General features: G+C 44.0%; 22 protein-coding genes across 22 annotated transcripts; 10 read left to right on the top strand and 12 right to left on the bottom strand.

Moving 5' to 3' along the window:
• Window positions 1–22: 22 nt before the first annotated feature.
• On the top strand, window positions 23–865 carry ECU11_1970 (uncharacterized protein; the record flags this gene model as incomplete). Its single annotated transcript, NM_001042336.1, has 1 exon — window positions 23–865. The coding sequence occupies one exon, from the start codon at window positions 23–25 to the stop codon at window positions 863–865; it is 843 nt and encodes a 280-aa protein (NP_586503.1).
• ECU11_1960 (uncharacterized protein) lies at window positions 866–1,855 on the bottom strand (the record flags this gene model as incomplete). The annotated part of the gene is made up of 1 exon (NM_001042335.1): window positions 866–1,855. One exon carries the CDS (start codon window positions 1,853–1,855, stop codon window positions 866–868), a length of 990 nt encoding a protein of 329 aa, NP_586502.1.
• A 237-nt stretch (window positions 1,856–2,092) lies between these two features.
• Window positions 2,093–3,163, top strand: ECU11_1950 (septin-like protein; the record flags this gene model as incomplete). The annotated part of the gene is made up of 1 exon (NM_001042334.2): window positions 2,093–3,163. The coding sequence occupies one exon, from the start codon at window positions 2,093–2,095 to the stop codon at window positions 3,161–3,163; it is 1,071 nt and encodes a 356-aa protein (NP_586501.2).
• Window positions 3,164–3,218: 55 nt separating this feature from the next.
• ECU11_1940 (uncharacterized protein) lies at window positions 3,219–3,767 on the bottom strand (the record flags this gene model as incomplete). The annotated part of the gene is made up of 1 exon (NM_001042333.2): window positions 3,219–3,767. One exon carries the CDS (start codon window positions 3,765–3,767, stop codon window positions 3,219–3,221), a length of 549 nt encoding a protein of 182 aa, NP_586500.2.
• A 52-nt stretch (window positions 3,768–3,819) lies between these two features.
• On the bottom strand, window positions 3,820–4,092 carry ECU11_1935 (uncharacterized protein; the record flags this gene model as incomplete). Its single annotated transcript, NM_001415296.1, has 1 exon — window positions 3,820–4,092. The coding sequence occupies one exon, from the start codon at window positions 4,090–4,092 to the stop codon at window positions 3,820–3,822; it is 273 nt and encodes a 90-aa protein (NP_001402557.1).
• A 51-nt stretch (window positions 4,093–4,143) lies between these two features.
• Window positions 4,144–5,859, top strand: ECU11_1930 (uncharacterized protein; the record flags this gene model as incomplete). The annotated part of the gene is made up of 1 exon (NM_001042332.1): window positions 4,144–5,859. The coding sequence occupies one exon, from the start codon at window positions 4,144–4,146 to the stop codon at window positions 5,857–5,859; it is 1,716 nt and encodes a 571-aa protein (NP_586499.1).
• A 154-nt stretch (window positions 5,860–6,013) lies between these two features.
• Window positions 6,014–7,042, bottom strand: ECU11_1920 (uncharacterized protein; the record flags this gene model as incomplete). Its single annotated transcript, NM_001042331.2, has 1 exon — window positions 6,014–7,042. One exon carries the CDS (start codon window positions 7,040–7,042, stop codon window positions 6,014–6,016), a length of 1,029 nt encoding a protein of 342 aa, NP_586498.2.
• A 64-nt stretch (window positions 7,043–7,106) lies between these two features.
• On the bottom strand, window positions 7,107–7,916 carry ECU11_1910 (brix domain-containing protein; the record flags this gene model as incomplete). Its single annotated transcript, NM_001042330.1, has 1 exon — window positions 7,107–7,916. The coding sequence occupies one exon, from the start codon at window positions 7,914–7,916 to the stop codon at window positions 7,107–7,109; it is 810 nt and encodes a 269-aa protein (NP_586497.1).
• A 96-nt stretch (window positions 7,917–8,012) lies between these two features.
• ECU11_1900 (uncharacterized protein) lies at window positions 8,013–11,009 on the bottom strand (the record flags this gene model as incomplete). The annotated part of the gene is made up of 1 exon (NM_001042329.1): window positions 8,013–11,009. One exon carries the CDS (start codon window positions 11,007–11,009, stop codon window positions 8,013–8,015), a length of 2,997 nt encoding a protein of 998 aa, NP_586496.1.
• A 96-nt stretch (window positions 11,010–11,105) lies between these two features.
• ECU11_1890 (uncharacterized protein) lies at window positions 11,106–11,714 on the bottom strand (the record flags this gene model as incomplete). Its single annotated transcript, NM_001042328.1, has 1 exon — window positions 11,106–11,714. The coding sequence occupies one exon, from the start codon at window positions 11,712–11,714 to the stop codon at window positions 11,106–11,108; it is 609 nt and encodes a 202-aa protein (NP_586495.1).
• A 193-nt stretch (window positions 11,715–11,907) lies between these two features.
• Window positions 11,908–13,344, top strand: ECU11_1880 (nucleoside transporter; the record flags this gene model as incomplete). The annotated part of the gene is made up of 1 exon (NM_001042327.2): window positions 11,908–13,344. One exon carries the CDS (start codon window positions 11,908–11,910, stop codon window positions 13,342–13,344), a length of 1,437 nt encoding a protein of 478 aa, NP_586494.2.
• Window positions 13,345–13,529: 185 nt separating this feature from the next.
• On the top strand, window positions 13,530–14,933 carry ECU11_1870 (uncharacterized protein; the record flags this gene model as incomplete). The annotated part of the gene is made up of 1 exon (NM_001042326.1): window positions 13,530–14,933. One exon carries the CDS (start codon window positions 13,530–13,532, stop codon window positions 14,931–14,933), a length of 1,404 nt encoding a protein of 467 aa, NP_586493.1.
• A 92-nt stretch (window positions 14,934–15,025) lies between these two features.
• On the top strand, window positions 15,026–15,523 carry ECU11_1860 (uncharacterized protein; the record flags this gene model as incomplete). The annotated part of the gene is made up of 1 exon (NM_001042325.1): window positions 15,026–15,523. The coding sequence occupies one exon, from the start codon at window positions 15,026–15,028 to the stop codon at window positions 15,521–15,523; it is 498 nt and encodes a 165-aa protein (NP_586492.1).
• A 48-nt stretch (window positions 15,524–15,571) lies between these two features.
• On the top strand, window positions 15,572–15,898 carry ECU11_1850 (uncharacterized protein; the record flags this gene model as incomplete). The annotated part of the gene is made up of 1 exon (NM_001042324.1): window positions 15,572–15,898. The coding sequence occupies one exon, from the start codon at window positions 15,572–15,574 to the stop codon at window positions 15,896–15,898; it is 327 nt and encodes a 108-aa protein (NP_586491.1).
• Window positions 15,899–15,998: 100 nt separating this feature from the next.
• On the top strand, window positions 15,999–16,706 carry ECU11_1840 (uncharacterized protein; the record flags this gene model as incomplete). Its single annotated transcript, NM_001042323.1, has 1 exon — window positions 15,999–16,706. One exon carries the CDS (start codon window positions 15,999–16,001, stop codon window positions 16,704–16,706), a length of 708 nt encoding a protein of 235 aa, NP_586490.1.
• A 57-nt stretch (window positions 16,707–16,763) lies between these two features.
• ECU11_1830 (uncharacterized protein) lies at window positions 16,764–18,740 on the bottom strand (the record flags this gene model as incomplete). Its single annotated transcript, NM_001042322.2, has 1 exon — window positions 16,764–18,740. One exon carries the CDS (start codon window positions 18,738–18,740, stop codon window positions 16,764–16,766), a length of 1,977 nt encoding a protein of 658 aa, NP_586489.2.
• A 146-nt stretch (window positions 18,741–18,886) lies between these two features.
• Window positions 18,887–20,266, bottom strand: ECU11_1820 (uncharacterized protein; the record flags this gene model as incomplete). Its single annotated transcript, NM_001042321.1, has 1 exon — window positions 18,887–20,266. One exon carries the CDS (start codon window positions 20,264–20,266, stop codon window positions 18,887–18,889), a length of 1,380 nt encoding a protein of 459 aa, NP_586488.1.
• A 128-nt stretch (window positions 20,267–20,394) lies between these two features.
• On the bottom strand, window positions 20,395–21,273 carry ECU11_1810 (bifunctional (2E,6E)-farnesyl diphosphate synthase/dimethylallyltranstransferase; the record flags this gene model as incomplete). The annotated part of the gene is made up of 1 exon (NM_001042320.1): window positions 20,395–21,273. The coding sequence occupies one exon, from the start codon at window positions 21,271–21,273 to the stop codon at window positions 20,395–20,397; it is 879 nt and encodes a 292-aa protein (NP_586487.1).
• Window positions 21,274–21,376: 103 nt separating this feature from the next.
• On the top strand, window positions 21,377–22,030 carry ECU11_1800 (uncharacterized protein; the record flags this gene model as incomplete). The annotated part of the gene is made up of 1 exon (NM_001042319.1): window positions 21,377–22,030. One exon carries the CDS (start codon window positions 21,377–21,379, stop codon window positions 22,028–22,030), a length of 654 nt encoding a protein of 217 aa, NP_586486.1.
• Window positions 22,031–22,177: 147 nt separating this feature from the next.
• Window positions 22,178–23,737, top strand: ECU11_1790 (uncharacterized protein; the record flags this gene model as incomplete). The annotated part of the gene is made up of 1 exon (NM_001042318.1): window positions 22,178–23,737. One exon carries the CDS (start codon window positions 22,178–22,180, stop codon window positions 23,735–23,737), a length of 1,560 nt encoding a protein of 519 aa, NP_586485.1.
• A 117-nt stretch (window positions 23,738–23,854) lies between these two features.
• ECU11_1780 (UDP-N-acetylglucosamine diphosphorylase) lies at window positions 23,855–24,862 on the bottom strand (the record flags this gene model as incomplete). The annotated part of the gene is made up of 1 exon (NM_001042317.1): window positions 23,855–24,862. The coding sequence occupies one exon, from the start codon at window positions 24,860–24,862 to the stop codon at window positions 23,855–23,857; it is 1,008 nt and encodes a 335-aa protein (NP_586484.1).
• A 221-nt stretch (window positions 24,863–25,083) lies between these two features.
• On the bottom strand, window positions 25,084–26,382 carry ECU11_1770 (cysteine desulfurase; the record flags this gene model as incomplete). Its single annotated transcript, NM_001042316.1, has 1 exon — window positions 25,084–26,382. One exon carries the CDS (start codon window positions 26,380–26,382, stop codon window positions 25,084–25,086), a length of 1,299 nt encoding a protein of 432 aa, NP_586483.1.
• Between the last annotated feature and the right edge of the window lie 72 nt (window positions 26,383–26,454).

The raw sequence follows: 26,454 nt of genomic DNA, 5'->3' as shown, positions 1-26,454 counted from the left end.
AGCATTCCATAGCCTCCCTGCCATGAAGTACAAGCTCACTGCAGTATTGAAAATCCACAACAACTGGATAAAGTCGCTGGATGTGGATCCTTATGATACATTCCTTGCGTCTTCATCCATGGATGGAACAACAGGAATAATAGATATAGAAACAAAGCAACTTTTGGCCACTGTTCCCTTGAAAGAGATTTGCGAGGAGGTTAAGTTTAGCAAGATCCATCCATATGTTTTTTGTGCTTTACTTGGCGGATTGATCAAGTGCTACGATCTTGTCGATAGAGAATTTATAAGAGAATACTATGGACACATGTCCTCTGTTCTGTGTCTGGACACATACGACAGAAGAATCTTCAGTGGGTCCTCCGATTGCACTATAAGAGTTTGGGACATCAGGGCAAGAGATAGCGTGTCAGTCATGAAGGGGCACAGACTCCCTGTTACCCGCGTCATGTTCAACAACGGATCCATTTACAGCTGCTCAATGGACGGAAGCGTATGTCTTTGGGATGAGAGGAATAATAGAACCGCAATAGCCGGGTTTGCATCAAATGTGACTTCGATGTGTCTGTGCGGCAATTCACTGTTTGCCTCTTCTGGAAAGAATGTATTTGAGTGCAAGGATGTGCCACACAAGGTCAGATTAGCGTCAAATGGCCTGTCATTGGAGGGCTATAGCGATGACTACTATTTAGTCGGTAGCGAAAAGTGCATTATCATGAAGTCAAGGACGGAAGACAGACCTAACTATCAATTTGGAATAATAGGGCCTGGAAGTGTCTTAAGAACTACAAGTAGCAAGACGAAAATAATAAGCGGAGGGACAGGTAAAAATATAGAGTTTCTGGAAAAAGATGAACATGTTTAATTACTTCAGCATGGCTATGACCTCATGGACCTTCTTCTCCCAGACGTCGTATTTCTCCTTAAGCTTCACAATTTCCTCCTTCTGCAGTGCTCTTGGAATAAGGCTATCAAAGTAAAGAGTGCCTTCTTCTCCATCAATCCATCCGCTGATTAACCCCAGCCCAAAGGACTTGAGAACTATGTATATGGCCATTTTGTTGGAAATTTCCAGCAACTCCTCGATCTTCTTGACCGATACCTTCTTCTCGACCTCTAGGAAGCAGATGTTTATTAGGGCTATCATGTATGCCTTCTCCTTGACTATATCAGCATAGCTTCCAAAGATTTCGGTAAACTTATTATACCTCTTTTCCAGCCCCTTTACATTCCCTTCTCTGAACATTATGAATATCTCCTTCAGCTCCCTATTCTTCATTTTGTTGAAACCGGGGAGTGATGTTATCAAGGTGTAGTTAAAAAACTCTTTGCTAAGCATCGCATATTCTACAAGAGTGTCCATCAGGTCTTCAGACTCCGATAAATTTATATACTTTAAGAGATGGGTAAACGCAGCCTCAATATTCCGGATCTTCTGGTATAGCTTAAACCCAAGAAGGTTATACATAGTCCTCACATTCTTTGGCATTTTGAGGCTCTTCCACTCAAACAGTTTCTTTTCAATGCCTTTGAGATCATTTATCTCAACTAAAAGCAAGCACCTCTTCATCTCTAGAAGCATCTTCTCCACTTCAAATGGCTCGGAATACAAAATGGTGTTTCTTATTATCTCCTCTCCAATAGCCAGAATCCTTATGCCATCTTCGGGGTTCAATCTCTCTGAGAACATTAAAAAGACCTCACACGATGACCTGGGATGAACCTGCCCTGCACTTTCCAGGAAGATATTTAGGACCTTATCTGTAGGAAGAGAATCCATAGAGTCAACTATCGCACAGCAGAATTGCATCCACTTTCTCTCTCTTTGGAGCTCTCTTATCCTATCAAATTCCATGGGGCATTACATAAACAAACTTTTATTTCAAGAAAGCTTCACCACTCCATATAGAGCCAGTGCCCGTACAGCCCACAGTCTTTTTTTACATGGCTCCACCAGCTATACATGCAGTGCCACCGCGAGACAATGTACTTTCTTTGGCTACTGTTTGTGCCATGTAACACCTTCCTTTCTCTGGGGATTATTCATATCAGTCCAACTCATAAATACAGACTCCACAACAAACAAACAAACATGAAAAACATACCAACGATAGTTAGAAATCTCGGAACCATCAACATTAGGAACAATGTAGGATTCTCTTCCGTTCCAGACCAGGTGCGAGAAAGCTCCATGGTTAAAGGTTTTGAGCTGAATGTACTAGTTGTTGGAAGGAGAGGACTTGGCACATCCACATTGATCAACTCAATATTTGCAGCGCCTCTGGTTGACAAGAAAAGAACAAACAATATCACTGCAACAAGAAACGAGATAGTTGAAAATGACATTTCTCTGGAAATATCCATCGTAACTTACCACGAAGCAAATATAAGTCCTGTCCTGGACTACATAAATGCTATGAATAGAGAATACTTCGATAATGAGCAGGGCCTTTACAAGGCATTCAAGGACAACAGAGTGCACGTGTGTCTGTATCTTCTTCCTTCAGATACGTTAACCGATCAGGAAATAAAGAACATGTATGAGCTCTCCCAGAGCTGCAACCTTGTGCCTATCATACCAAAGGCAGACATGTACACGCCCGATGAGTTGGCCGATGTGAAGGAAAATGTAAGGCAGATCCTGTCTGAAAACAATATTTTTTCCTTTGTACCATATCTCAACGAGAATGATGGAGATCTAACTGAGGAGGTCGCAGACATAGTTGGATGCATGCCTTTTGCTGTGATTGCCAGTGAAACCATGTATGAACATGGGGGAGAGATCATCCGTGGAAGAAAGTACCCCTGGGGATTTATCAATATAGATCAAGAGGAGAGTAACGACTTCAAAAGACTTCAGCGGCTTCTTATATATACAAATCTCGACGAGTTGACAATGAAAACAAACCATCTGTTTTACAATAACTATAGGAAGAAGATCTTTGAGATTGAAAACGATTGCGGAGCAATGAAGGAGGCTAGGTATCTCAGGCTTCGAACAGAAACGATAAGGATTCTTAACGACAAGTACGAGAGCAGGATAAATGCCCTAAGAAAAGAGGAGGAGGAGATGGAAAGGTTTTACAGTGAAAAGATAAGAGAGATGAACGACAAGATGGGGGAAATCAGCAAACAGGTGGAGAAGTCCCTTCACGTAGAGTAGTATATTCAATATGTATCTGCTTTATTGGGGGTATGAGAGAATCCTTGTGGTCAATTCATAGTATGTTTGAATTTTTGATAAACTTCTTGAAGTTCATGACCTTTTTTTCGCCCCCCTTATACTCTACCATTCTCCACAGCCTCAGTGTTAAGTGAGGTCCGACATTCTCCATAATCGGGCCTTTTTCTCCAAAGCAGTATCTATATACTCTGAAGTATATGAAGTCGCCCTGAACGGTAAAGTTTGCGACCTGCCTCGAGCTCTGGCTAAACGGAAACATCTCCGCCAGAAATTCGACTATCTTCATCCCGGTGTCTGTTGTGAAATTGTTTACAATGAGCTGGGGAAGGTGATCCTTTGAGATGGGCTTTGACACTCTCAAGTAGTCTCTGGATTTGTATTGGACTATTTTCAAAACTATCTGCAGTTGTGAGTTCTTGAAGACCACCCACTGGGGTCCTACGTCCTCAACTATCTTTATGCTCACTCCAGACTCCTGATCGGCGTCGCAGACATAAGAGTTAGGAATTATATCCAGAAGCTCCCTTAATAATGTCGCTGTATTCTTGTGAGGATTGCACGGAGCCGATATCAGTACCCTCATTCTGAGGGATACCTTTTGTCTGGCAATTAACAGAAAATTAGCCATAGGTTTATTACTGGGGAGAAGAGTCTTCTCTTGGATTTGAGATCACAAAGCAAAAGCAGCCTTTCAGCGGTGGTTTTATCTTATGTTTATATACCTTTGAGTACGCAACTAACTCAATAACGGCATTGGCCACCGACACCTCATGTCTATAGAATTCCGACAGGATCTTTTCTGCATCTCCAGAACATTCTGGCGATATTTTTTTCGCAAGCGAGATCATTTTATCGATGTCTCTAAGCTCCACAGCCTTCTTCAGTTTTTTCAGCTCTCTTATTTCCATTGGGGTCGAGGATTCCACTAGTTAATGGTTTTAAGTGCGAAGCCCCATTGAATGGCAAAGAGATCTGTAAGCAAGTATGTGAGTATGGAAGCATCTGAGGAAGACTCCGAGCTCAGCTGTGAAGACCTGGACGAGGTGCAGGAAACGGTAGTGCCCCGCAGAGACTGGACTAAACTTACGCAGGAGCTTGAAGAAAAGTACGCGTCTATTCCTGAAGACGAGGAGATTGAGGAGGAGACAGTTGAACATGGAATCAAGCAAGCAAATCTTGTCCCGAAGAATACGTCACCAAGGTTGTTTATTGTCCGAGTCAAGAGGGGGTCTGAAAGAGAGATCCTGATGAGGATTATAGAAAACGATCCTAAAAATGTATTTAGCATAATCTGTAAGGACGGACTAAAGGGATATCTGTATGTTGAAGCCTTTCAGAAGCAGCATGTTGTTGATGCCCTGGAATCTCTCCGAGGGGTAAGCAGAAGTCGCGTGTCTGTTGTTCCTCAGAAGGAAATGATTGAGGCGATGACATATCACGAGCAGAGGATTTGTGGGGAGTGGGGAAGGATAAGAAATGGAAAGTACAAAAATGATCTTGCCAAGATAATTGAGTCTGACGGAGAAATGGTAAGGATCAGAACCATTCCAAGGATTGATGGGGAGAAAAAGCTCTTTAATCCAGAGAACTTTAAAAGCGGAAGCGTGATAAAGTCCAGGGGGTACTACATATACAAGCGCGACACATATGTGGATGGGTTTTTGGAGAAGGATGTGCTGAAGAACAGCATTGATTTTGATGTTGAGCCGACCTTTGAAGAGCTTGAGGAGTTCCACCAGGCCTGTCCTATATCTGTTGGAGATAAGGTCAGGGTAACCCGGGGAGAGCTTATAGGGATGAAAGGTGTTGTCCGAAGCATTAGCGGCACGATTGCGGTGGTAGAGAGCAGAGATGGAAAGTTTGAAGTCCAAAGCTCTGGACTTGTAAAGCATTTCGACCTAGGAGAAACTGTGTCTTACAAAGGAGAAAACGGAGTGGTTGTGAAGATAGAGGGAAAAGATTGTATAGTTGCCACAAGAGATTTCACCGAAGAACTAAAGGTTAGTATTGACGACCTGAAGGCTCCTGTTACTGTGAATCTCCAAAACGAAAAAACCAACGAATTGGAGCGAAAGAAGGTCAGAAGAGATCCGCTGATCAACAAAGAAGTCCAGATACAGTGTGGAGAATATAAGGGTCATGGAGGTGTGGTCAAGGAGGTTGATAGGAATATATGTAGGATACAGCTTAACTCCAATATGAAGTTTGTAACTGTGGAAAAGAGTCGTATAGCCGTTCTTGGGCGAGAAGGTCTGAGTAAGCCGTTAAGATACAGTGAGGCAATTGGATCCAAGACGCCGGGGTATAAGACGCCGGGGTATAGAACGCCGGGATACAAAACCCCCAGTGCGTGTGCTCTTGAGGATCCCGGCATTGACTGGCTTGATGAGAAGGACAATCCATACAAAGGCACGTTGATCCATGCCCTTGGGAAAGAGTTGGCCCTTGAGGATTATAGAGACGGCCTATTCATGACAAAGGATAAGGCCTTTTCTGTCTCAGAGATTTCATTTGTTCAACCACGGAAGAATGATCTCGTCTGTGTACTCGACGGGGAAAAGAAAGGGACATGTGGAATTTTAATAGCAATTAATGGAGACTTTGGAGTTATAAGGTCCACCAAAGGATCTGTTGTACATCTTCCCATGAATGATTTGTCGAGAAAAATTTATTGATGGATGGGCTTTGGGCAGAGATGGCTGCCTTTTTGGTCTGTTGATATTCAAAGTTGACGTCTGTGGCTCCATTCTGTGAGAGTGTATTAGATACACAAAGTCCTGCATCAGCAGGACATGCACAAAGCTTTGTAAAATTCGGGAGCACATACGATCACGAACATTCGCTCTCGTTGTCACTGTCTCCCCATTTTTCATCCCATTCTTCATTGGACTGGCTTTCTGGGTTCTGTTCCGCTACTACTTCCTTGTCGCAAAGGGCTTCAGTAAAATCTAGGTAATTGTTCTTGGCTTCTGTCGAGGAACCTACTACTGTGGAAACAGCCATGGACTTCTGGGAAGACACTACCGACGAATCCTTGAAGGATTCTGCACAGCATTGACTTTCCTCAGTAACAGCACTGTTCTCTGTACTACTCTTGGTATCTGCCATATCCGTCAAGCTTGCCATAGAATCCCCACTTGTGGTACTTGCGTTGCTATACCCCATATTTCTTTCGTGCCTTTCTCTTCCCTCCCTGATTGTGATGCCTTTCCGGGCCTTGCAGCAGCTCGATGGATGTTCATTGAAGAGTTTCTTGACCCAGCAGGGCGTACTTAGAATATCGCGGCCCCACCTAGGATAAACATCTTTGAAGTAGTGGAACAAATGCCCAACAACTATTCCCAGCACATCGTCTATAGATATTGATCTCCGCGACAGAAGCATGAATCCGGGAAGAATGAATGGCAGGTAGAATGCAGGAAACGAAATAAATCCAAATATCTGGACGATTGCCCTTGGATTCCTTTTTGTCCAGATGTATGTTATTGTTGCAGAAAATGATGTTCCAAGCGCAGATATTCCATAGATGTTTGATATGGCAAAAAGGACAGACGATATGACAAGAATCAGCCAGAAGTATTCGGAAGTATTGACACATCCCTCCTCGAGCATTCGAGAGTAACGGTACAGGAAGACCACATGCATGAACATGTCTAGTGTTGGCTTCCCAAAGTACAGGAATGATGTGAATACTCTCCATATCTCAAGTCTTTTAAGGAACAAAGGAGAGTAGTATAGGCTGTAGGGGGACACGGCATCCACATATACTAGCAGAGCCACTGCTGATATAAGAAGAGTCATGTATCTTGTTATGGGGGGGACTCTGAGCATCTGTCCAAGGAGAAAGGTATTGTTCATTTGGGGGATGGAGGGCATTCACATTTATAATGAGGTCCAAGTCAACAAACAGTCATAATTTTAATTATTTCTGAGACGTACATCCTATTTCCTCCCGTGTCCTTCGGGAGTTCATGTATGGCTTGTAAGCCCATTCAAACTCTCCATCCATCTCAAACGTTCCTTTCCTTATCTCGTACGCCCTCAGGTCCATTCCAAGGCTTTTGCTCAGCGTGGTTCTGTCTCCATTTTCTATTAAATAATGCCTGAATGCAATGGTGTCGTTTCTGTTTACCAGACTCACTATTCTTTTGGCCCTGCTACATTGAGGAAACAACAATGCCATCTTCTCCTTGATTTTTATTCCAACAGTTCCTTCCATGTTGTCGCATACAAAATAGGCTTTGGGTGCAAGAGGAAAGGCTCTTCTTGTCAGAAAGTGGTCTATTATTGTAAATCTCATGGTGGGCCCGAACGGAAAGTAGGACACAGCAAGCGAAGCTGGCCTTCCTCGGTTCTCGTGAACAATGATAACACAGGTATATCCATACTTATGTGCTACATCGCTCACCTCTTCTTCACGCAACTGTCCACGAATGAAGTTCTCGCCATTCAGAACCAATGATAGATGCTTTGCGAAGTGTAGTAGTTGCGAGCTTGGGCTTCTGGATGTGGTAACCATTACCTTTGGAAGTCTGTGCTCCTCTTCAATCCTTCCCTCGTAAATTATCTCGTCCAACAGCATGGGTGCATCTTTTCTAATCTCGTGGGGAATTTTTGTGTTCGATTCCAGCGCCTCTCCCAATCTTCGCTTTTTCTCCTCCGCCTCCTTGTCAAGCATCTCTCTCTCTTTTTGCAATAAGTATTCTCTTCTTTCCCTTTTTCTTCTATTCATCGGTATGGGGATCCTAAAAGAAGAAATCTATCCCTCAGGATCCAGGAGGATCCTAGGCAGGAGCATACCACAAACAACACCTTTATTGCCAAATCTCTAGTTAGAATCAACCTTCTTATCTCCGGGATGATGGACAGACTCGGTATTCTCAATCATGGAGCCTACAAATATCTTGGCAAGACCACGAACTCCAAATCTGTATATATCTTTTCTATAGAACTTAACCATCTCCTTCAAATGAAGCTGCAGTATCTTCAGGGTGACGTTGTCCTCAGAAAGAATTGAGGTGTAGTTCTCGTCATAAAAGCGCATTAATACATCGAGAACTCTTACAAGCTCTTCCTTGTCGTCCATTTTTAACGCCTTCGAATGTCTCCACACAAGCTTCAGGAGAATCTCCTCTTTGGAAGAGGCTAGCATTTCTAGATACACCTCCAGGATAAGGCTGGGCTTAGAGTTTAGGCATAAGTTGATCAAGATCTCGCCTATAAGCGAGGTATCTTGTGGAAGGCTACCCAAAACAGATGGTCTAACATCACTTCCTTTGGCATTCTGCTTCTTCATTATCTTTATAAGATCTGTGTTGGCACTGAGCAGAGTTTCCCTCCTCAGCTGCTCGCAGAAAAGCTTACTTTGGCTGAGTTTGAAAAAAGCCTGAAGGATCAGTTCCGAAAACGATGGGTTGTGGAGTACGTCGAAAAGCTGGATAGAGATTGAACTGACAATCGAGTTCGAAAAGGACAAGAGGGGCTCAACTCCGCCATCTATAATACTCATGAGTCTCTTGAAGGCAACCTCGCTAACATCCGGGTTTGAGTCAATAAGGTGGTCTAGAACCAACTCTAGCCCACTGATCTCTCTTTCTGGAAGCACAACTTCCTTTCTAACTTTCTTCGAGTTCGGTGTGAAGATGCCAGACACAGAATGTATGCTCAAAGCCTCAAAAGAAGCCTCGATGTTTGTGTCCTCAACTGCGAAGGAATCGTCATGAATACGCGGCATCTCCACGTCTACTTCTTTTCTGTCTCCGGGCTTTTCAATCTCTTTCGATTGCTGGCAAGTAAGGCCATCGCCCCTTTCCCCAGGTCCTGATACTGTCTGCGCATCACCACAGTCTTCTTCTGTTATCGACATAAAGCTTCCCTCAAGCTCATCCACAAAGCTTAGGAAGTCTGGACACCCCTTTATTGCATCCTCCACTTCCACTCTTCCTCTTTTCTTGATTCCTTCAATAAACTGCTTCCTGTCTCCCCTGAACATTTTATACTTCTTCACCAACTTCAATATCTCGTCACTGGACTCCTTGGTCCCTATCTTTTGGTAAACCAGAAATAACTTTGTCACGGGATAAACCCTATCCATCATCCCCAACTCCTCAAACATTTCGTTGGACAGGAGATATTCCGCAAGTTTCCTGCACTCAGATTCTTTCAGGATATACCTATTGGAGATAAACGACAAGAGTGTAGAATTAATAAATGCTTCTGAGGCGTTTGATTCTATAAGAAAATCTATCAGAAAATCACTAACAGCAATCTTGTCTATACTGTCGAATAGGTCATAGACCTGGTGAAACGGCCCATTGTCCATCATCTGGATAAACTGGGGCGTAAAAACCTCTTCTCTGCATCCACTTCCCTTAACTCTCTGTTTACTAACACTCTTGAGAAGAACCTCAACGCCTGCTTCAGAATGCTTCCTCTTGTTTCCAATACCATCTTCTTTAGAAACAAGGCCCTTGTCTTTGCAGCAATTCTTCCCACTGCTTGCGGGCCCGCTCTTCCTGTCTTTCGAGGCTTTGTCTTCCTCGACAGCAATGGCCTCGGACACTCTTACTTTCTTATCTGATGCTGTTTGAAGACCTTCAAAGTTGCCGGGCGCCCCTTCTTTATACATCTCCCCTATAGCTCTATTGATTCTCAAAAGGGCATTCGAATTAACAACCCCGTCAAATACGTTCCCATACTTTTTATATATTCCAACAGCCACGTCCATTGCTTTGCTCCTAACTTCCCCGACAGGGTCAAGAATGCAATTCCCTACCATTTTAATGAATCCTCTATCGTTTTGCAAATCTCTCAATGAGTAGTCTAATAGATTCAGTCTCACCTGAGGATTCTTATGCCGCAAAAACTCGGCATTACTTCCATCTATCTTAATTCCAAGGCACGAAAGGGTTTCCTTTATCTTCTCGGAAGTTGTATCTTTCTTCTCCTTGAGTCTTTCAATGAGTCCCCTTGTAATTTCAGCATTCCTAGGCTTCAGCTCATTAAGGGCCTCAAGAGTCACATGGAACACTTGATTATTAACGTCCCCTATTCTTCTACAGAAAAGACTGTTCAATTCACTGCTGTACTCAATGCTTCTGGCTAATCTTTTGATGCTAGCCATGGCCTCCAGCCGGGTCTTCCAATTGTCATCAGAGGCATCCCTAAAGAGGTTCTCGGAAATGCGTGTAGGCTCATTACTAGCCTCTTCTTCGACAATAGGGTTGCACTTGTCAAATTCCTCCATCAGTTCCTTTTGCTGTATTGGCTTTAGTCCATTCAAATACGGTAAAACCGCCTCTCCATTTCTCCTGTACAGCTCCACACATAGCTTTGATCCCTCGCTTCTAATGTTCTTATCCGCATGCCTCATAATTTCCCCTATCCTGCTTCCCACAACCTTCAAGTCACATCCCTTTTCCCTGATAACACCGCAAATGGCTGACAATGCTCCAACAACATTCTTTGGTGACTTAGAGCTTAGGAGCTCACACAGCGTCTCCACAAGCTCTTCAGTGTCCTCCAGCTTGCCAATTAAGCTATCGATCCTGGTCTTGATGCTGGTCTTTGGATTCCCGATATTCACAAAGACCTTCTTAACATCGCCAACTCTAAGACCATTCACATGCAAAAGAGCATCTATGGCTGCCTCAAGCGCAGGGATGTTAGTTTCGTTTTGAAGCTTTCGAACAGTTTCTGGATCCGCCATCTTTCCCTCACTCCATAAGGATCCAAGTATAGTATATGCCTCCTGCCTATCCTTCCAACTCTTCGACTCCAGCTTTTCCGCAAGCCCGCCGTCTAAGGGTACCTCACCTTTCTCCATGCCCTTCCCAGGTAATTTTTATTTATCACCACACACTCTTTGCAGACCCATGCAAATCATCATACATATATTAACAAAACCACATACCTCCATAATTTATTTTATACTCACACTCTCTTCCTCAGGATAGACATAGTCAATAACGTCATTCCATGTGCAGTTAACATCCATTATCTTTGATTTAGACATAAATTTGAGCCCTCCATCTGTGTTTGGAAGTATCAAGCATCCGTATATAATGGGTGAATCTTCTATTACATCCCGCTCGTCATTTTCGAGCGTATTCCTCAGAAAGTTTCGGATATCGTACTTCAAAGCATTCAGGAAAAGCAGGTATCCTCCCATTCCATTTATATGCTTGATGTACTCGTCATGCTTGTACTCTCTAACTTCCTTGGAAATAATGTTGAAGATCCTGACATATTCGCCCTGAGAGATGATTATAATTGCATCCGTCCTCATATTCTGGAAGTCCCTCCACATTTCCCCGCACATCCTTCTGCTGGGAATCTTAATTTTCATCCCGTCTCCATAGATATTTCTTTCGATGTCCTCCTTGTTCATCAGAATGGCATTCCCTACGTCATCAGAAAATAAAAAGATGAGTTTATAGTATCCCGAGAGATATATGATTACGGCGCCAAGCATAACAATCGCTGTGATTAGTGTTCCGTTCACCACGCCCACTCTGATCTTCCTCTGCATGCTCTCCACCTATGGGGTGTGATTTTCTGTCTTCTAAGCCTGCCCCTGCACCAGGCCTGGCCAATGGGTATAAAGGAGTCCAAGGAGATATGCCTAGAATTCTTACCGAATAAATGCTTAAGACGGATGTCTTATTAAAAATATGCAAAGATTACTTAGCCGAATAATTAAGGAATATCTCCTAGGCCCTGAAATGAGCTTACTCTCAAGACTGAACAGGAGATATTTGCTGGTCCCAAAGATTTTGTACATTGCCATTAGTATGCAGCATTACACGCTGCACAAGTTCAGACCTTTGTTTGCGAAAGAAATGTTTGGAATTGGAGAAAGCGAGCTGGGGACTGTAGGGCTTCTGATGTTTGTAACCTTCTTTACCAATGTACTTCTTGCAACAATGAACGACAGATTCGGAAGGTCAAGGATTTTTATGGTGAGTCTGCTGTCTCTGTCCTGCTTTTTTTTCCAACTGTTTTACGTGGAAAAATATATAAAGGGCGTTCGCCTTATGTTCTGGGCAAACCTTTTCGCCTACCTTGCAACCAACACGCCAATCATGGCCTTACTGGACAAGATTGTCTTGGATTATCTAAACACCTTTCCAGAAGTGAGCTCCAGGGACTACGGGAAACAAAGGATTTGGGGAACTATGGGATACTTTATCAGCATCTTTTCCATTGAGGCAATCATCAGAATGGGGATGACTGGAGGCGGAATCGACTTCACAAATCTTAGGTACTACTCTCTTGCTACAACTATTATCGGAGTGGCTTTAGTGATGATGTTCCTGAAAGAATCAGGGAGTGAATGCAGGGGCCCTAGCCATAATACTATGGCCGAGTGGAAGGAATTGGCAAGAAATGGAAACTATTTGTTTTTCATATTTATAATTTTCCTGAATGGATTTACACGTGCTGCAATGACAATCTATCTCCCGGTATATACCAGATACGTGCTCAACGTAAGGCCATACACACTTCCTACGTCCTGGCCCGCGTGGATAAAAAGTGGAATATGGGTCTTCAACAGCCTTCCATTCGCCACCATCACCGTGTTTGAGATTTCGCTGGAGGTCGGAATTCTATTCTACTTCGATGCTATTGCCAGGAAAATAGGACTGTTTTGGCCGTTACTCCTGGCTCAGGCATCCCAGGCGGTCAGATTTGGATTGTACCTTGCTCTTCCCCGCACAAGCCCCCACGTGTTCGCCTTTTGCTGTCTATTCGAGATGTTTAAGGGAATAAACTTCGGACTGACGCATGGGTCAGGGGTGCAGTTGGCCGGGAAAATGTGTCCTCCCCACCTGAAGGCAACATCCCAGATGATATACAACGGAACTTTCACTGCGCTGGGGTCAGTAACAGCAGGGCTTTACTTCCAATATATATTCAAGAACGACGAGGCCTTAACCCCCGAAGACACGATAAAGAGAAAGGTAGAGTCATTTAGGACGTTCTTCATGTCCAATATCCTTGTAACAGTCATGGCAATCCTTTTATTCTTTTTCAAGTACGAGGTTAGGGATGGTAAGCTACTTGGTGCTTTTTCTTCGCGTAAAAAGGTCTTGGAGAAAGATGTAAGCGGACGTAGACCATCTGTCGGGAAGATTGAGGAATCTGTCAACGGAAATTAAACCTTGTAAAATAAGAAAGACCTGGTTGCCTGGGAATCCCAGATAAGCTTTTTACGGCCATGGAAATATCAGAAATTAATTTGATGCAGGGATATTTGATCCCATACGTAACATTGATGTGTTGTTTAAATATATTAAATTTAATTTAATAGAAACCTATAAATAAAAAATATGTTTAGCGAGCGATGGAGTCTATAAGAAAGATAAACAGAAAATTCCTACTTACACCAAAGGTTTTGTATTTTTTTGTGAACCTCCAATACTACACTCTCCACCAGTTCAGGGGAGTTTTTGCAAAGAAGAAGTTTGGTGCTACCGACGGGGACCTTGCAAAGTATATGGGCCCCATGCTCGGAGCAATATTCTTCACGAATATCTTTATTGGCACAATGAATGATAAGTTTGGAAGGTCCCATCTATTTATGGTTGGGGCTCTTCTTCTTACGTGTAGTCTTCTACAGATGTTCTATGTGGATTCCTACATGGACATCTTCCCGGGGATGTTCTGGATAAACCTCCTTCTCTACATGGCATTCAACAATGGGATTCCTCCACTGCTTGATAAGGCTGTGCTTGACTACCTGAATGGAATTCCAGAAGCAGGGGCTAGGGCATATGGAAAGCAGAGGCTGTGGGGAACTGCAGGCTATGGCTTGTCTTGCAAGCTAATAGAGAAGTGTATCAAGGACGGAGATGAGTTTAGATTTGGAAACTTGAGATACTACTCCTTGGCAACTACGGCCATATCGGCAACCATGGTGTTTCTACTCCTCAAGTCTCCCGCCAGCGAGGGAAGAACTGTTAGAAGAGATATAGCTGCAAACTGCATGGAGCTGATGAGAAACGGGTCTTACTTGTTCTTTATACTTATGATACTTCTGAACGGGATAACGAGGCAGGCTTTGTCGATATACCACACTGTGTATCTAACCGATATTCTACGGATCAAGGGATACGACCTCCCCTCCTCCTGGCCCCTCTGGCTCCAGACCATAGTCAACTTTTTTAACGAATCTCCTGTGGCTACAGCAACCTTCTGCGGAATGATTTTTGAGGTTGTAATGCTTTATCACTTCCCAGCGATAAGCAAGAAGATCGGATTAGTCTGGCCGTTCTTCATTGCTCAACTGTTCCAGATATTTAGAGTGGGGTGCTACTTCCTGCTGGACTACAACGACCCCAACGTATTTCTGTACTGCTGCCTTATTGAGCTTACAAGGGGAGTGTATTTTGGGCTGCTTCAACCGTCTGCAGTCCAGCTGGCCATGAACTTGTGTCCTCCCCATCTCAAGTCTACCTCCCAGATGATCTACCATGGAACTTTCACGGCTCTTGGATCCCTTGCCACCAGTCTTGTATTTGGAAATCTCTTCTCTGAAGACAAGATGAAGGGAAAGGATATTCCTATCGAGGACAGGGCTGCAAACTACAAGCTGTTCTTCTTTGTAAACATTTGCTTTGCATCTGTCACCACTGGGCTGTTTGTTTACAAATACTTCATTCTAGACCGGATATCCAGGCACCGCAGCACAGACCAGGAAAAAAAGGCGATAATAGAATCCCAGGGAGAAGCCGTAACAAATAAATAGGCTTCATTGTATACTGCAATATTTCTTCTTCTGCCATCTATTGTCCAGACAGTTTTCTGAGGCATGTTATTTTCCATATCTTACCCTGAGGAATGGAAGAGAAGATAAACACAGAGCTTTCGAGAACAGAGTTTTCTTCGCAAGAAGATCTCAAGAAGCATGTGCTTTTTGTCCAAGCGATGATAAGGGACTATGAAAAGCATCTGTACGAGGAGGGAAGATACGACGATCCGTCTAAAAGCAATGTAAGGCACTGGAGAGACAAGTTGTACAGGACAGTCCAAGAGCACAGGGACATCTCAGAAAGCGCCGAAAATCTTGACGAGCTCGAGAATACTGCGCGGCTTGTCCATAGACAAATAGGAAAAGCCGATGCCAATCAGCAGATACTAGATAGAAGTACCCTGAAGCTTATGGGACTGAACTATACCAGCAATGACATTGAGAAGGCCCTGACGGATACCAGAAACAAGCTCAAGGAGAATCAGAAGCAGGAGAGGTTTGAGACACTCCTAGTTTTGATCGCCCTCCTGGTGTTCATACTCATCTGTGTCTTGATACTGTTTGACAAATTTGTTTCAAGTAGTTGAGGCTTTGTTTCATTAATGCTATTTAAGTCGAAGAAGATGTAAAGATCAATGATAGGCTTTCTAGTAAATTTGTTGACCTTAATCGTTTCTATCATGACGCTTGGCGTGTCCTTGATGAACAACCAGAATAAATCAATTGATATCCCTGAAAAGATAAAAAGCGTCGGAGGGAGTGGGATAGCCATGCCGCCAGAGAGTGGCTCGGACTCCAACAATGCGGGAGAAGATGTGCCTGAGCAGTCTGGAAGTAGCTTGGTGTCCAGAAGTGGTCTAAATCCCTTTAAAATATCTGCCAACTCCTTCCTGGGAGGGAAGCATTCCGCCCTAATGGCCGCGAAAAGACCCATCATCTCAGGGCTAAAGAACAGGAATTAAAGCATTCTTCAATAGCCATACCCTACTCTTTTGATGTGAAACCGTATTGAATCCTGTGTTTCAATGATGTTTAAAATATCGCCAAAGCGCATCAAAGAAAATGTTGTTTAATGGTGTCTTTCTGATGCTCAGCTCAGTCCTTGCAATTGCAGAGTATTACAACCAGAACATCATTCCGTACATAGATGGGATAGGTAGTGGAGAAGCTTATTCAGAGTACAACACCGAGTCTTCAATGATATCCATGAGTGAGTCCAATGCACTTGAAGGTGAGAGCAGACCAAATAACTTTATAAGGGAAACAGCTGTCGCTGGGAAGGACGAGGAGGAAGGCTTTCCGATCCTGACCTCGGACAATCCGGGATCTCCTGCAGGCGCCATCAAGTCACTTAGGATAGGAAAGTTTAAGATCAATCCAGAGAACATCAGCGACATTATCCACCGGGAGATGGCCGACATGAGCCCAGACCTTCACAGCAAGATTGAAAACACTTTGGCACGCAACAGTGTCGACCGCAGAAGATACAGAGACCTCTTCCTTATAAAGAAAAGGGTCATCGACGATGGCAGGAGGAAGATAATTAACTTCAATATCAAAGAGAAGATCATCCCAAAGGAGGATCAAGAGACCCTTCCAGTCACAAAGGACTTTGGAACAAGGGCATTGCTTGGGGGAATCATGTTCCTGCTGGCCGGCCTGGTGTTCACAACAACTCTGAAGATGTATCAGAACCTCATGCGGAAGAACTATCTTGGCTTCGATGAAAAAGGTGAAATGTTTACAGAGCCTAAGCAGTCCTCCCAATAGCAGGAATTCTAGGATTCAAAGAGACATTCATTCAATAAAGCTAAGTTATGTCATATTTTATTCGTCAATGCTTGCAACGTCAGATTCCTCATCATTGTCTTCCTTGGCTTCTGATTCCTCTTTAGACTCAGGCTTGCTGCTAGTGCCTTCCTGAGCATTCTCCTTCTTACTTTTCCTTTCTTCCTCTTTTCTTTTCTCTTCAATCTCGAGCTTGGCTTTTTCTAGATACTTCTGAATGTCGCCCTTAATCTCCATTATAAAGCTTTCATCAAACAATTTCACATTGAATAGATTCAGGTCGAAGTCCTTAAGATACTCATCCACTTTGTAGAGAAGGCCTTGCAGCTTGTAGAAGCTAGGCGTAAAAACACTACCGTACTCCTTCCTAAACTCGTTGATCATATCCTTGTGCTTCTTAAGGTCTTCAACAGCAGCGTCCCTATAATCGCTAAGCTTCTTGGATATGAACTCCAACTTCGACAGAATAGTATTTCGGACCTCCTCTTCTTGTCCTACAGTTTCAGACTGTGGCATATCAAACAAATCCATAGCTACTTCCCTAACTGTATTCAATTCTTCGTCGTTTGTAATCTTACCGAACTTGTTATACAGAGCATCTCCCAGCCCTACAGCCATAGTCTCTAGCTCATTCCTCATCGTTCCTATTCTTTCGAGCCCCAGCTCTCCGTCTCTGTACTTCATCTCCAATGCCTTGATATCATCCAGATCAATATCAGATATCCTGAAGGGCTTGTATTCATAGTCGACAGACTCTTCACATTCCACAGAGTTCACACAAACCGTTCCAAACTTTCCTATCGAAAAAGACACATGGATCGCCTTTGTCTCCTTTGTCTCACCTTTCACAACGTTTAGAGTCGAAATCACTTCTCCGTCCTCCAGAATCTCCAACACAAAGCTTTCCTTTCTGTTGTATGTAACTATCTTTGGATTTCCCTCAACCAGCTCCGTCGACTTGAATATCACCGTTGGGCTGACATCCTCCCCCTGGATTCGGATCGAAATCTCCCTTCCCACAATATCATGAAGCGAATATCTGGTCCTTAAAGACATGCATGCCATCCCAAGTGCCGCACCAATTGCAGTAGAATCTGAAACATCCAACGTTACCTGATATTCAACCTTATCCCTCAGCATCTCCTTAATAAGGAACGAAATCGAGTTCCCTCCAACAACCTCCACCAGCCCATTGAATTCAGTTTCCTTTATAACCGAACTAACAAACGAGTCCAAATCGCTTAGATAGCTCTTAACTGCATTCCTATACTCCTCCTGCGTGATAATCACCTCCAGAGGATTCTCCGTAATGAACAGTTGGATATTGCAACACTTCGTGGAGTTCAATGTTGTCTTAATCTTGTCAAGATTCCTCTTGATCTTTTCTCGGACGAGGCGGCTTTTCTCTAGAGAGTGCTTCTCAACAATGATGTCAATCAGCTTTTCATCAAATTGCATAGATCCCACCCTCACAGTCTTCATATACAGCGGCTTAAGGACATTCTTTTCAAAGCTAAAAAGCCCAGCAGTAGTCTTTGAAAACCCGAAATCAAACAGAAGGAACTCACTTGGCATATTTTCTCTTCTAACGCATGCAAACATCGCTATTGCAGATATGTCCGTAATAAGCCCCTCAAGCTTAAAGTCCATCGTATTTGCAATGTCCACCAAGATTCTTCTTTCTCTCTCTTTGAAGTAAGCAGGAACGGCCATGCATATTGGAGGATGGGTGGGAGTGTTCTTCTTCACAACCCTATCAATATACTTCATGAACATCGCAAGGTTCCCCCATCCCTTCTTGTCCTCTAGGGCATCCCGGAAGCTCCTACTCCTCAAGTCAAGTGATTGCTCAACGTCGTTGGTCACCCCATTTCCAAACCTGCGCACTGGCGTACTAAGCTCCATTACAGTCCTTATAGACCTTTTCCCTTGCTCGTCGCCATATACCTTCCCATTCTCCTTGGAAGAGGCAATCACTGTTTTATAGTTGCCGATATCAATTCCGACAAACTCCATTAGGGCCAGAGTCACCATCCATTTTATCCCTTGAAAAATCTAGAAAAATCTGCCGAAAAGAGGAACTAGTGCCAGAGCCTGTCTATCCTCTTCCCGTACCGGCTCATCAAGACCTTTCCAGAACCGAAATAGATAAATAGGTTTATTCAATACTTCTCAAGAATCTCGAGCTTTTCTTCGATAGTGGTAATCAGGTTGTAGTTCTCATTCACCAGGCACATGACTTCATCTTCCTCGTCCTTAAGCGTTTCAATAGTCTTGTTGTATTTGTCACACACTCTTTCAAACTCCTTAATGCATGTTAAGAGCTCGTCTCCTGCACTCGGAGGAACTTCCTCCTGAAAGTTACAAAGCCATCTCTCAAAAAACTCGACATTTTCTTCTGTCTCTGCAATCACACGTTCCTCCTCCTCGATCCTGTTTCTAATTAGCTTGTAGTTGTTCAGCGATCTGATTATCCTTTCATCCTGCTCAAAAACCTCTCTTGCCTTTTCTTTGAAAACCTTTATATTCTCTTCAAGCTTTCTTGCTTGCTGCTGTATAATCTCTCCCAGCGTCATCTGTATGAAACTTACGCTCTTCTCTCCCACCGGGTGATTGAAAACAGATGCAGATATCCTGGGCTTTCTTCCAGAGGGACTTGCGTCCTTTGGCTCAGACGCCTGGGGCAAGGACTGTGAACCAGACAGCGGGGCTGAGGAGCTAAATGTTCCGTCACCCTTGAGCTGTGCCCCTGGCGTTGAAGCAAATGAGGACGAGACATTTTGTGTCTCAGCTGTGGGTACTGTAACCGACGATGTGTTACCAAACAAATTCGAGGCCTGTTGATTCCCTGGTCCCGCCTGTTGTCCCTGGATGCCTGGACCTTGAGCTCCTATCTGGGACTGTGGAGCTCCAAACCCGCTTGCTTGTGTTGTTCCCAGGGAACCTATACTCCCTAGGTTCTGAGTAGATGGAATTCCAATAGGAGATGAGCTTTGCATAGTGCTCGAAAACAGGTTAGCAGGTTGACTGGCTGCCTGTGCTCCAAATGCATTTCCTGCTGGAGGCTGAAACTGCGTTCCAAATGTGCTGTTTGATTGCTGTGTGCCAAATCCGCCGGAGGAAGATGGAATTGCTGCCTGAGGCTTGAACGGATTTGTTGATACCTGCGAGGCATTCTGTGTTCCAAATATCGAGGAGCTTCCTGCCGGCTGAAAATCTCCAGGTTTTCCAAACAAGGGAGTTGTCTGTGCCTGCGGCTTCTGAGATCCGAATACTGTACCCGGGTCTTGTTTACTTTGGAACCCCTGTGTGCTGAAACTCTGCCCGCTTCCACCGAATCCTGCTGACGGTGTGGGATTGAACACTCCCCCAGCCTGTTGAGCCCCAAACACTCCCGTCTGCTGAGGCTGGTTCCCAAATATGCTGGGTTTGTTCATCTGGCTTCCAAAGGTATTCTGTTGGGATCCGAAAGGCGTATTCAAAAATGGGTTTTTCGGAGTATTATCATCTTTGTTCTGCTGGTTGAAAAAATTAGAATTCATCTCTGGGGGTTGGCATCCTCATAAAAATACAGCTGTGCCTCTAATGATAAAAAGACAAAGGAATTTAAGCCTATATAGGTACTTTAAAGTATCCAAAGGAAGATATCATAAACACAAGCCCCATGCCATCAAATTTCTCTCCTTGCATCAAGGAACGAAATAAAAACTCTAAATACCTCCTTTTGATCCTCTCCAACCATAGAGAGGAGCTTCTTCAAAAGCTTGTCGAGAGTAGAGGAATACTCTCCAAAAAGGCTTCTGATTATGGTAAGCAGCTCGGAGCATACTGCGCCATCCAAAAAATACTTCTCGACTGCCGGGTTATCCATCTGTGACATCCTCGAGGTAAACCAGGTACACTTCATTTCTTCGAGATCGTTCATGGACTTGCTAGACTTTTCCGGAAGAAAATTCAGGTAGTCGTCCTGCATCTGGAAGATCAAAGCTCCGAGATTGCAAAAATCCCAAAGACATGCAGGTTCCGCCTTGTTGGCAGCTACATATCCGAGAACTGCTGGCAGATAAAAGGTGTATGCTCCTGTCTTGCTCTCTGCTATGGCAACATAGGTCTCGAGGCTGTACTCCGATCTTGTCTTTCTGATAGTATCATGTGTTTGCCCAAGACAGGTCTTAAATACTGAATCCGAATAGGGTTTCTTCATTTTTTCGCTTAGCAGCTTTCTTATGGCTCCCAGAAGAAAAAATGCATCTTTAACTGTCTTCATTCCTCTTTTGAGATAGTAACATGGCTTTCCCCTTCTTATCTTCGAATTGTCCATTATATCATCTACAATCAACAGCACTGCCTGTAGCAGCTCCACAGAATATCCCATAATAAGGTTCTCCATGCTCACCTCTCCATTCAGTGCTTTCAGTACGTGGACATATGCTTTATACCGGAGCTCCTTGCCTCCACCGAGATTATAGTCCAGAAGAAACAAAACCTCGGGCTTGCTATACTCACTGGACATCTGTAGTATCCTACTTTTTACTATTTCCTTTATCATAGGGGATAAAGAATTGCACCGGTTTGCTTGACATGTTCTTATCGATGCAACCTGGGGTTTGTTGATTTCCTATCTGCATAATTGTTTATCCCAGAAAAACATTATGAATCCGGCAAAGATACTAAGCGCGGACAATCCTTTGCTATACATCGGATTTGTTGTTTCTCCGGTGGTCGGGTACATTCCACAGATTCTTGCACGAGACATCCTCCTTTCTCCACTGGTATCGACCTTCTTCATCATGTCGAACATACTCAAAGTCTTCCACTACAGCTTCGAAAGATATTCCGAGTTCCTTCTGGCACAGTACATCTTTTCCATTCTGCTGCACATGTCTCTGATAGCCATGAATAAGAGGCCGTTGAGCACGCATGAAGCAAGGGTACTTGGGAACAGAACAACAAGGCTGCTTTACAGAAAGTATGGGGTCAAGGGAAGTGTTCTGGGGATAGTATGCGTGTTTATATTCTGTGTAAATCTGTATGGAGTACTCTATGGAACCTACGAGCATTGCGGGAGGCTTTCATCAGCCCTCGAAATAGGAGTCAATCTTTTCCAGCTGGTATTGGAAAGAGAAGAAAAGAGCCCCAAGAATGGAAAGGACGAGCTTAAAAGGTCTCCAAAGGAGGTCTACTGTTGCTGGATAATAGGCGATGTGATTAAGATATGGCTTATGTCGAGCGTTAGGGCACCAATCGTCTTCATTGGAACGATAGTGATTCAAATTTTCATCGACATTTTTTTGATTTTCTCCTAGACGGAATCCCAGAGGTTTAAGGTAAATAAACCAATTGTGCAGAGCTGCTAACTCGTGAGGCAAAGGAGCCCACCGCCATTTCAAAGACAAACGTCTGCTGCTCAGAAGTCCTCCGTGATAAACAAAATTTGTGCCACCCTTAGAAAGATGCCCAGGGACATGGTGCCAGAGGACTACCTGAATAAGGACTTTGACTACACAAAGCTAACAAAGACACAGCTGCGCAGAATCATGTACGAAAACGGGGTTGAAGCCATTCCTCCAATAACGGCCAAGAAATCTGAGCTACTAGACGCGTACAAAGAAAATATACATGATCGCATCAATGTGCTGGTGAGCAGGAAAAAAAACATCTCTATGGATAATCCATTTCAGGCCTCGTCGCCAAAAAAGAAGTACACCTTCTCCGAGATTCCTGGTGCAAGCAGTGGGAACGAAAGCCCCAATAAGAAGACCCGCTCTGAAGAGCCACCGGCGTCTAACACCAGGATATCCCGGAAAGGCGAAAAAGCACCCGATGGGAGTCCCTCGGAAAACTTTTCTCTAAAGAAGTTTAGTTATGTGGGGAGTACTTCTTCCGTCCAAGGGAAAGGAAGCGTCTCTATAGAAGACAAGGGCTTGGGTGCATCAAGCTTGATCATAGACTCCTCTGCAGCCAACAACTCTACTGTTGATTTCAGCGGCTCCTCCCTTTCATCATCTTTCATCCACTCATCTTCCGAGGAGTGTCCTTCCGCTTCTAGAGGAGGTGACAGAGGAATAAGCAATTCGGAGCTAAGGAAAAGAGCGTTCACCTCTGATCCAACTCTGGACAAGCCAGATTCGAAGTCCAGGCATTCTTCTCCCAGATCAGTATCTAGCAACTCTACAAGAAGCAGTACTAGGCCCAAGCCTCAGGGCAGAAAGGGTAGATGGTGTCTTGTTGTTCTATCGACTATTGGATTCGCAGCAGCCATATACTTCCGGTTTATATGCCCATATTGTCCGAATGGTAAGCTCCCCTGTATCCCCTTGCCGGAGCATTCCAGAGTTGTCGATGGGAGATTGGTATGTGACAAAGGATTCATGGTCAGGTACGGGATTTTTAGGAATTATTGTACAAAAGATAATAGACGCGAAAAAGAAGTACAGAAGAAAGTCAAGGAATTAAGAAAGACACTGGAGAGAAGAAGCGGGGATTATATGTACAAAATGGCACCTACCAAGGCAGTTCCAATTGAGCTTCTGACCAAAGACCCTGAGGTAGCAGAAAGACTAAAGAAGGAGGTTGGAATAGTCATCTCCAACGGAATGGTCTATTCTGTAAACACAAGGGTGTCTGCACGAACCTTTTTTAGATACTATCTCAGAAGAATACTCATGATATCTACGCCACTGGCAGTTATGGTGGGTGTGGTCAGAGCGATCAGGATGTTTAAGAAGAAAAAGGAGGAAAGACTGCACATGGCACGAAAAATAATGAAGGATATTGCGGATGTCTTGGTGAGGCAGATATATGTATCTACAAGAAATGCCAGCTTTCCTAGCTACGTGTATATAGAGCAGCTTAAGGATTGCTTTGGAGTTGATAAAAGAGTCTGGAGGGAGGTTGAGAGCATGATCCTCGCAAACTCTAACATAAGGGAATCCTGTGTAGAGGGCAGAAGGGCCTGGGAATGGGTTGGGCCTATTTTATATAAGCCGGAGTTCAACGGGAGTTTGTTCTAGTATTAGAATTAGCAACCAACTATTGCTCTAACATTCAAGGGCTTTGTGATGTGGTGGTGCAGGACATAAAACACCATAAACCCAAGGGATTCCCAAGAGAACCGTCTAAGCTAGGGTTTATTGGATTGTTGTTTTGATTCTATGCCTCTCAACCGCTATCGTGCATGTTACCGGATTGTCCACGGATGAGTCCATTCCATTCTTCAAAGGCGAGAACTCCTTTTCCCTAGGAACATTCATCACGCCATTCTTCTGTGTGTATTCAAAGCTGTCGAATATAAATGTTTCCTTCTTGAACCCGTTAGGCTTGACTGGCTTTATAAGCTTCCCGCTTATGGTGTATGGGATCTTCTTGAACGCCTTGTGTTCTGGAAGATTGATATTCTTCATCTTCTTGATGAATGAAGTTTTAAAGATATGGTTGCATATGTTGCCCTGTATTCCCTCTCCCTTAGCATCGTTCTCACTATACTCCTTGATCTTAAGCCTCTCATCCATCAGAAAGGCTCCGACGCTTTCCTTCTCCTCCTTGGTCACCGACTTACTCAGAATATCATAATCATCGCTGTAGAATGCCCCGACAAACACGGGATCAAGGATCTTTGCAAGAACATTGTCTATGCAAATGACGTTCAAGGCCTCAATCCCTTCGAGATTGACCTGCTGTATGGCATTGAAGATGTCTCCATTCCCATATGGCGACTCGGCATGCCCGTCATACCACTCCAAGGGCTTTCCATCAGTTCCCACGCACAAGGAGTTTCTTTGCTTAAAGAACTGGATCTTCAGACCAAAGTCTGTACTCTGGAAGTACTTTCTGACGGCCTCATCTGTGAACGAGGATGTCATGATGAACACGGCTATGTCTGCATTGTACTTGCTTATTAGCTCCTTTATCGTCTCCATGTGCCATTCAAATAATGTTTTACCCTTGATTTTGAACAGACCCTTGGGCTCGTCCGACCCAAGCCTAGTCCCCTGTCCCCCACTCAGTATGACGACTCCCAGCTTCTTTTCTCTAAGAAGTCTTTCTCCGATCTTCTTGTACTTCCTCCCCGCATCGTTAAGCTCGGTGCCTTCATAAGGCCTGATAAGATTGGTACTATTCATACTAATATATCCCATGATCAAGCACTCAATATTTTTCTTGATTATATATTTTTTTCGCGTCGAAATGGACCAATGGCGTTCTTGCTTTGTTGAGCTTCATTGGCTTCTTAACCATCATGCCCAAAGTGGATCATATTTATCAATATTTGACAATTACATTATGAAAAGGACTTCGCTTCCTTCAGGGCGTACCCCATGATCCGTGAATAAAATGAAGTTTTGAACAGGATTTAATATCACGAGGTCCAACTGATCTTGCTCAGATCTATTCCCTCTTTAACCATTTCATAGAGGGGAGACATCTCTCTCAACTTCTGGACTGCCTCGACAGTCTTATTTGCTACTATGTCAATCTCTTTGGCCATTGTAAACCTCCCAATTCCAAATCTTATCGAAGAGTGTGCCAGCTCATCATCTCTGCCCAATGCTCTAAGTACGTACGACGGCTCTAGTGAAGCAGATGTGCAGGCGCTTCCACTGCTAAGTGCAATGTCTTTCAGATGCATTAGAAGGCTTTCTCCCTCCACAAATGGAAATGACACATTCACACACCCCGGGAATCCTTTCTCAGATCCATTGATGATCACTCCTTCAATGTTTTTCTTGAACATATTCTTTAGCTTCTTTGAAAGCTCTTTGATGTGCTCAAAGTCTCGCTTCATTTCTTTCGAACATATCTCTGCAGCCTTCCCAAACCCTACTACCAGGGGAGATGCAACGGTTCCGCTCCGAAGCCCTCTTTCCTGCCCTCCCCCGTTGATCAGAGGAACCATTCTGACTCGAGGTCTTCGCCTAACATACAAAGCTCCTATCCCCTTCGGGCCATAGATTTTGTGGGCACACATGCTCAGAAGATCTATGTTCATCTCGTTAACATCAATCTGGATCTTCCCGACTCCCTGTGCTGCATCCGTGTGGAAAAGAACCCCCCTTTCTTTACACAGCATTCCAATCTCCTTCAGTGGCTGGACAGTCCCTATCTCACTATTTACTGCACCTATAGACACCAGAACGGTATTCTCTTTTATACTCTTCTTAACGTCATCAATATCAACCACACCATCATTTCCAACAGGAAGGTATGTAACCTCCACACCGTTCTCCTCCAGATTCCTGCATGTGTCAAGAATGCATTTGTGCTCCGTCTGCAGCGTTATTATATGAGCAGCCTTTCCCTCCTTGAGCTTAAAGCCGGAAACCCCTTTAAGCGCCAGATTGTTGCTCTCTGTTGCTCCACTAGTAAATATTATTTCCTTGGGATCGCAGCCTATAAGAGAGGCCACCTGGGATCTGGCTTTCTCCACTGCAGCCTCTGCTTGCCATCCATACCGGTGTGTCCTTGAGTGTGGGTTCCCGAATACTGTTGTGTAAAACGGAAGCATTGCATCGAGAACCCGGGGATCAACAGGCGTAGTTGACTGTACGTCAAGGAAGATCCTTTTCCCGCCCGTATCACACGCCTTGTCTTGCGGCAGAAGGGTAGAAGGCTTGGGCAAAGATGGCTGTTCTATGCAACTCTTCAGCCCGCCTATCATGATGATTAGGGTGGCAGGAAGAAATGTTTTATTTCAGAGCAGCCTCTTCCAATAGACTCCAGATCCATGAAA

Source organism: Encephalitozoon cuniculi, chromosome XI (assembly GCF_000091225.2).
Source record: "Encephalitozoon cuniculi GB-M1 chromosome XI, complete sequence".
NCBI lineage: Eukaryota > Fungi > Microsporidia > Unikaryonidae > Encephalitozoon > Encephalitozoon cuniculi.
The sequence above is the reverse complement of the archived record's forward strand: the minus strand, read 5'-3'. Positions and strand labels throughout refer to the sequence as shown.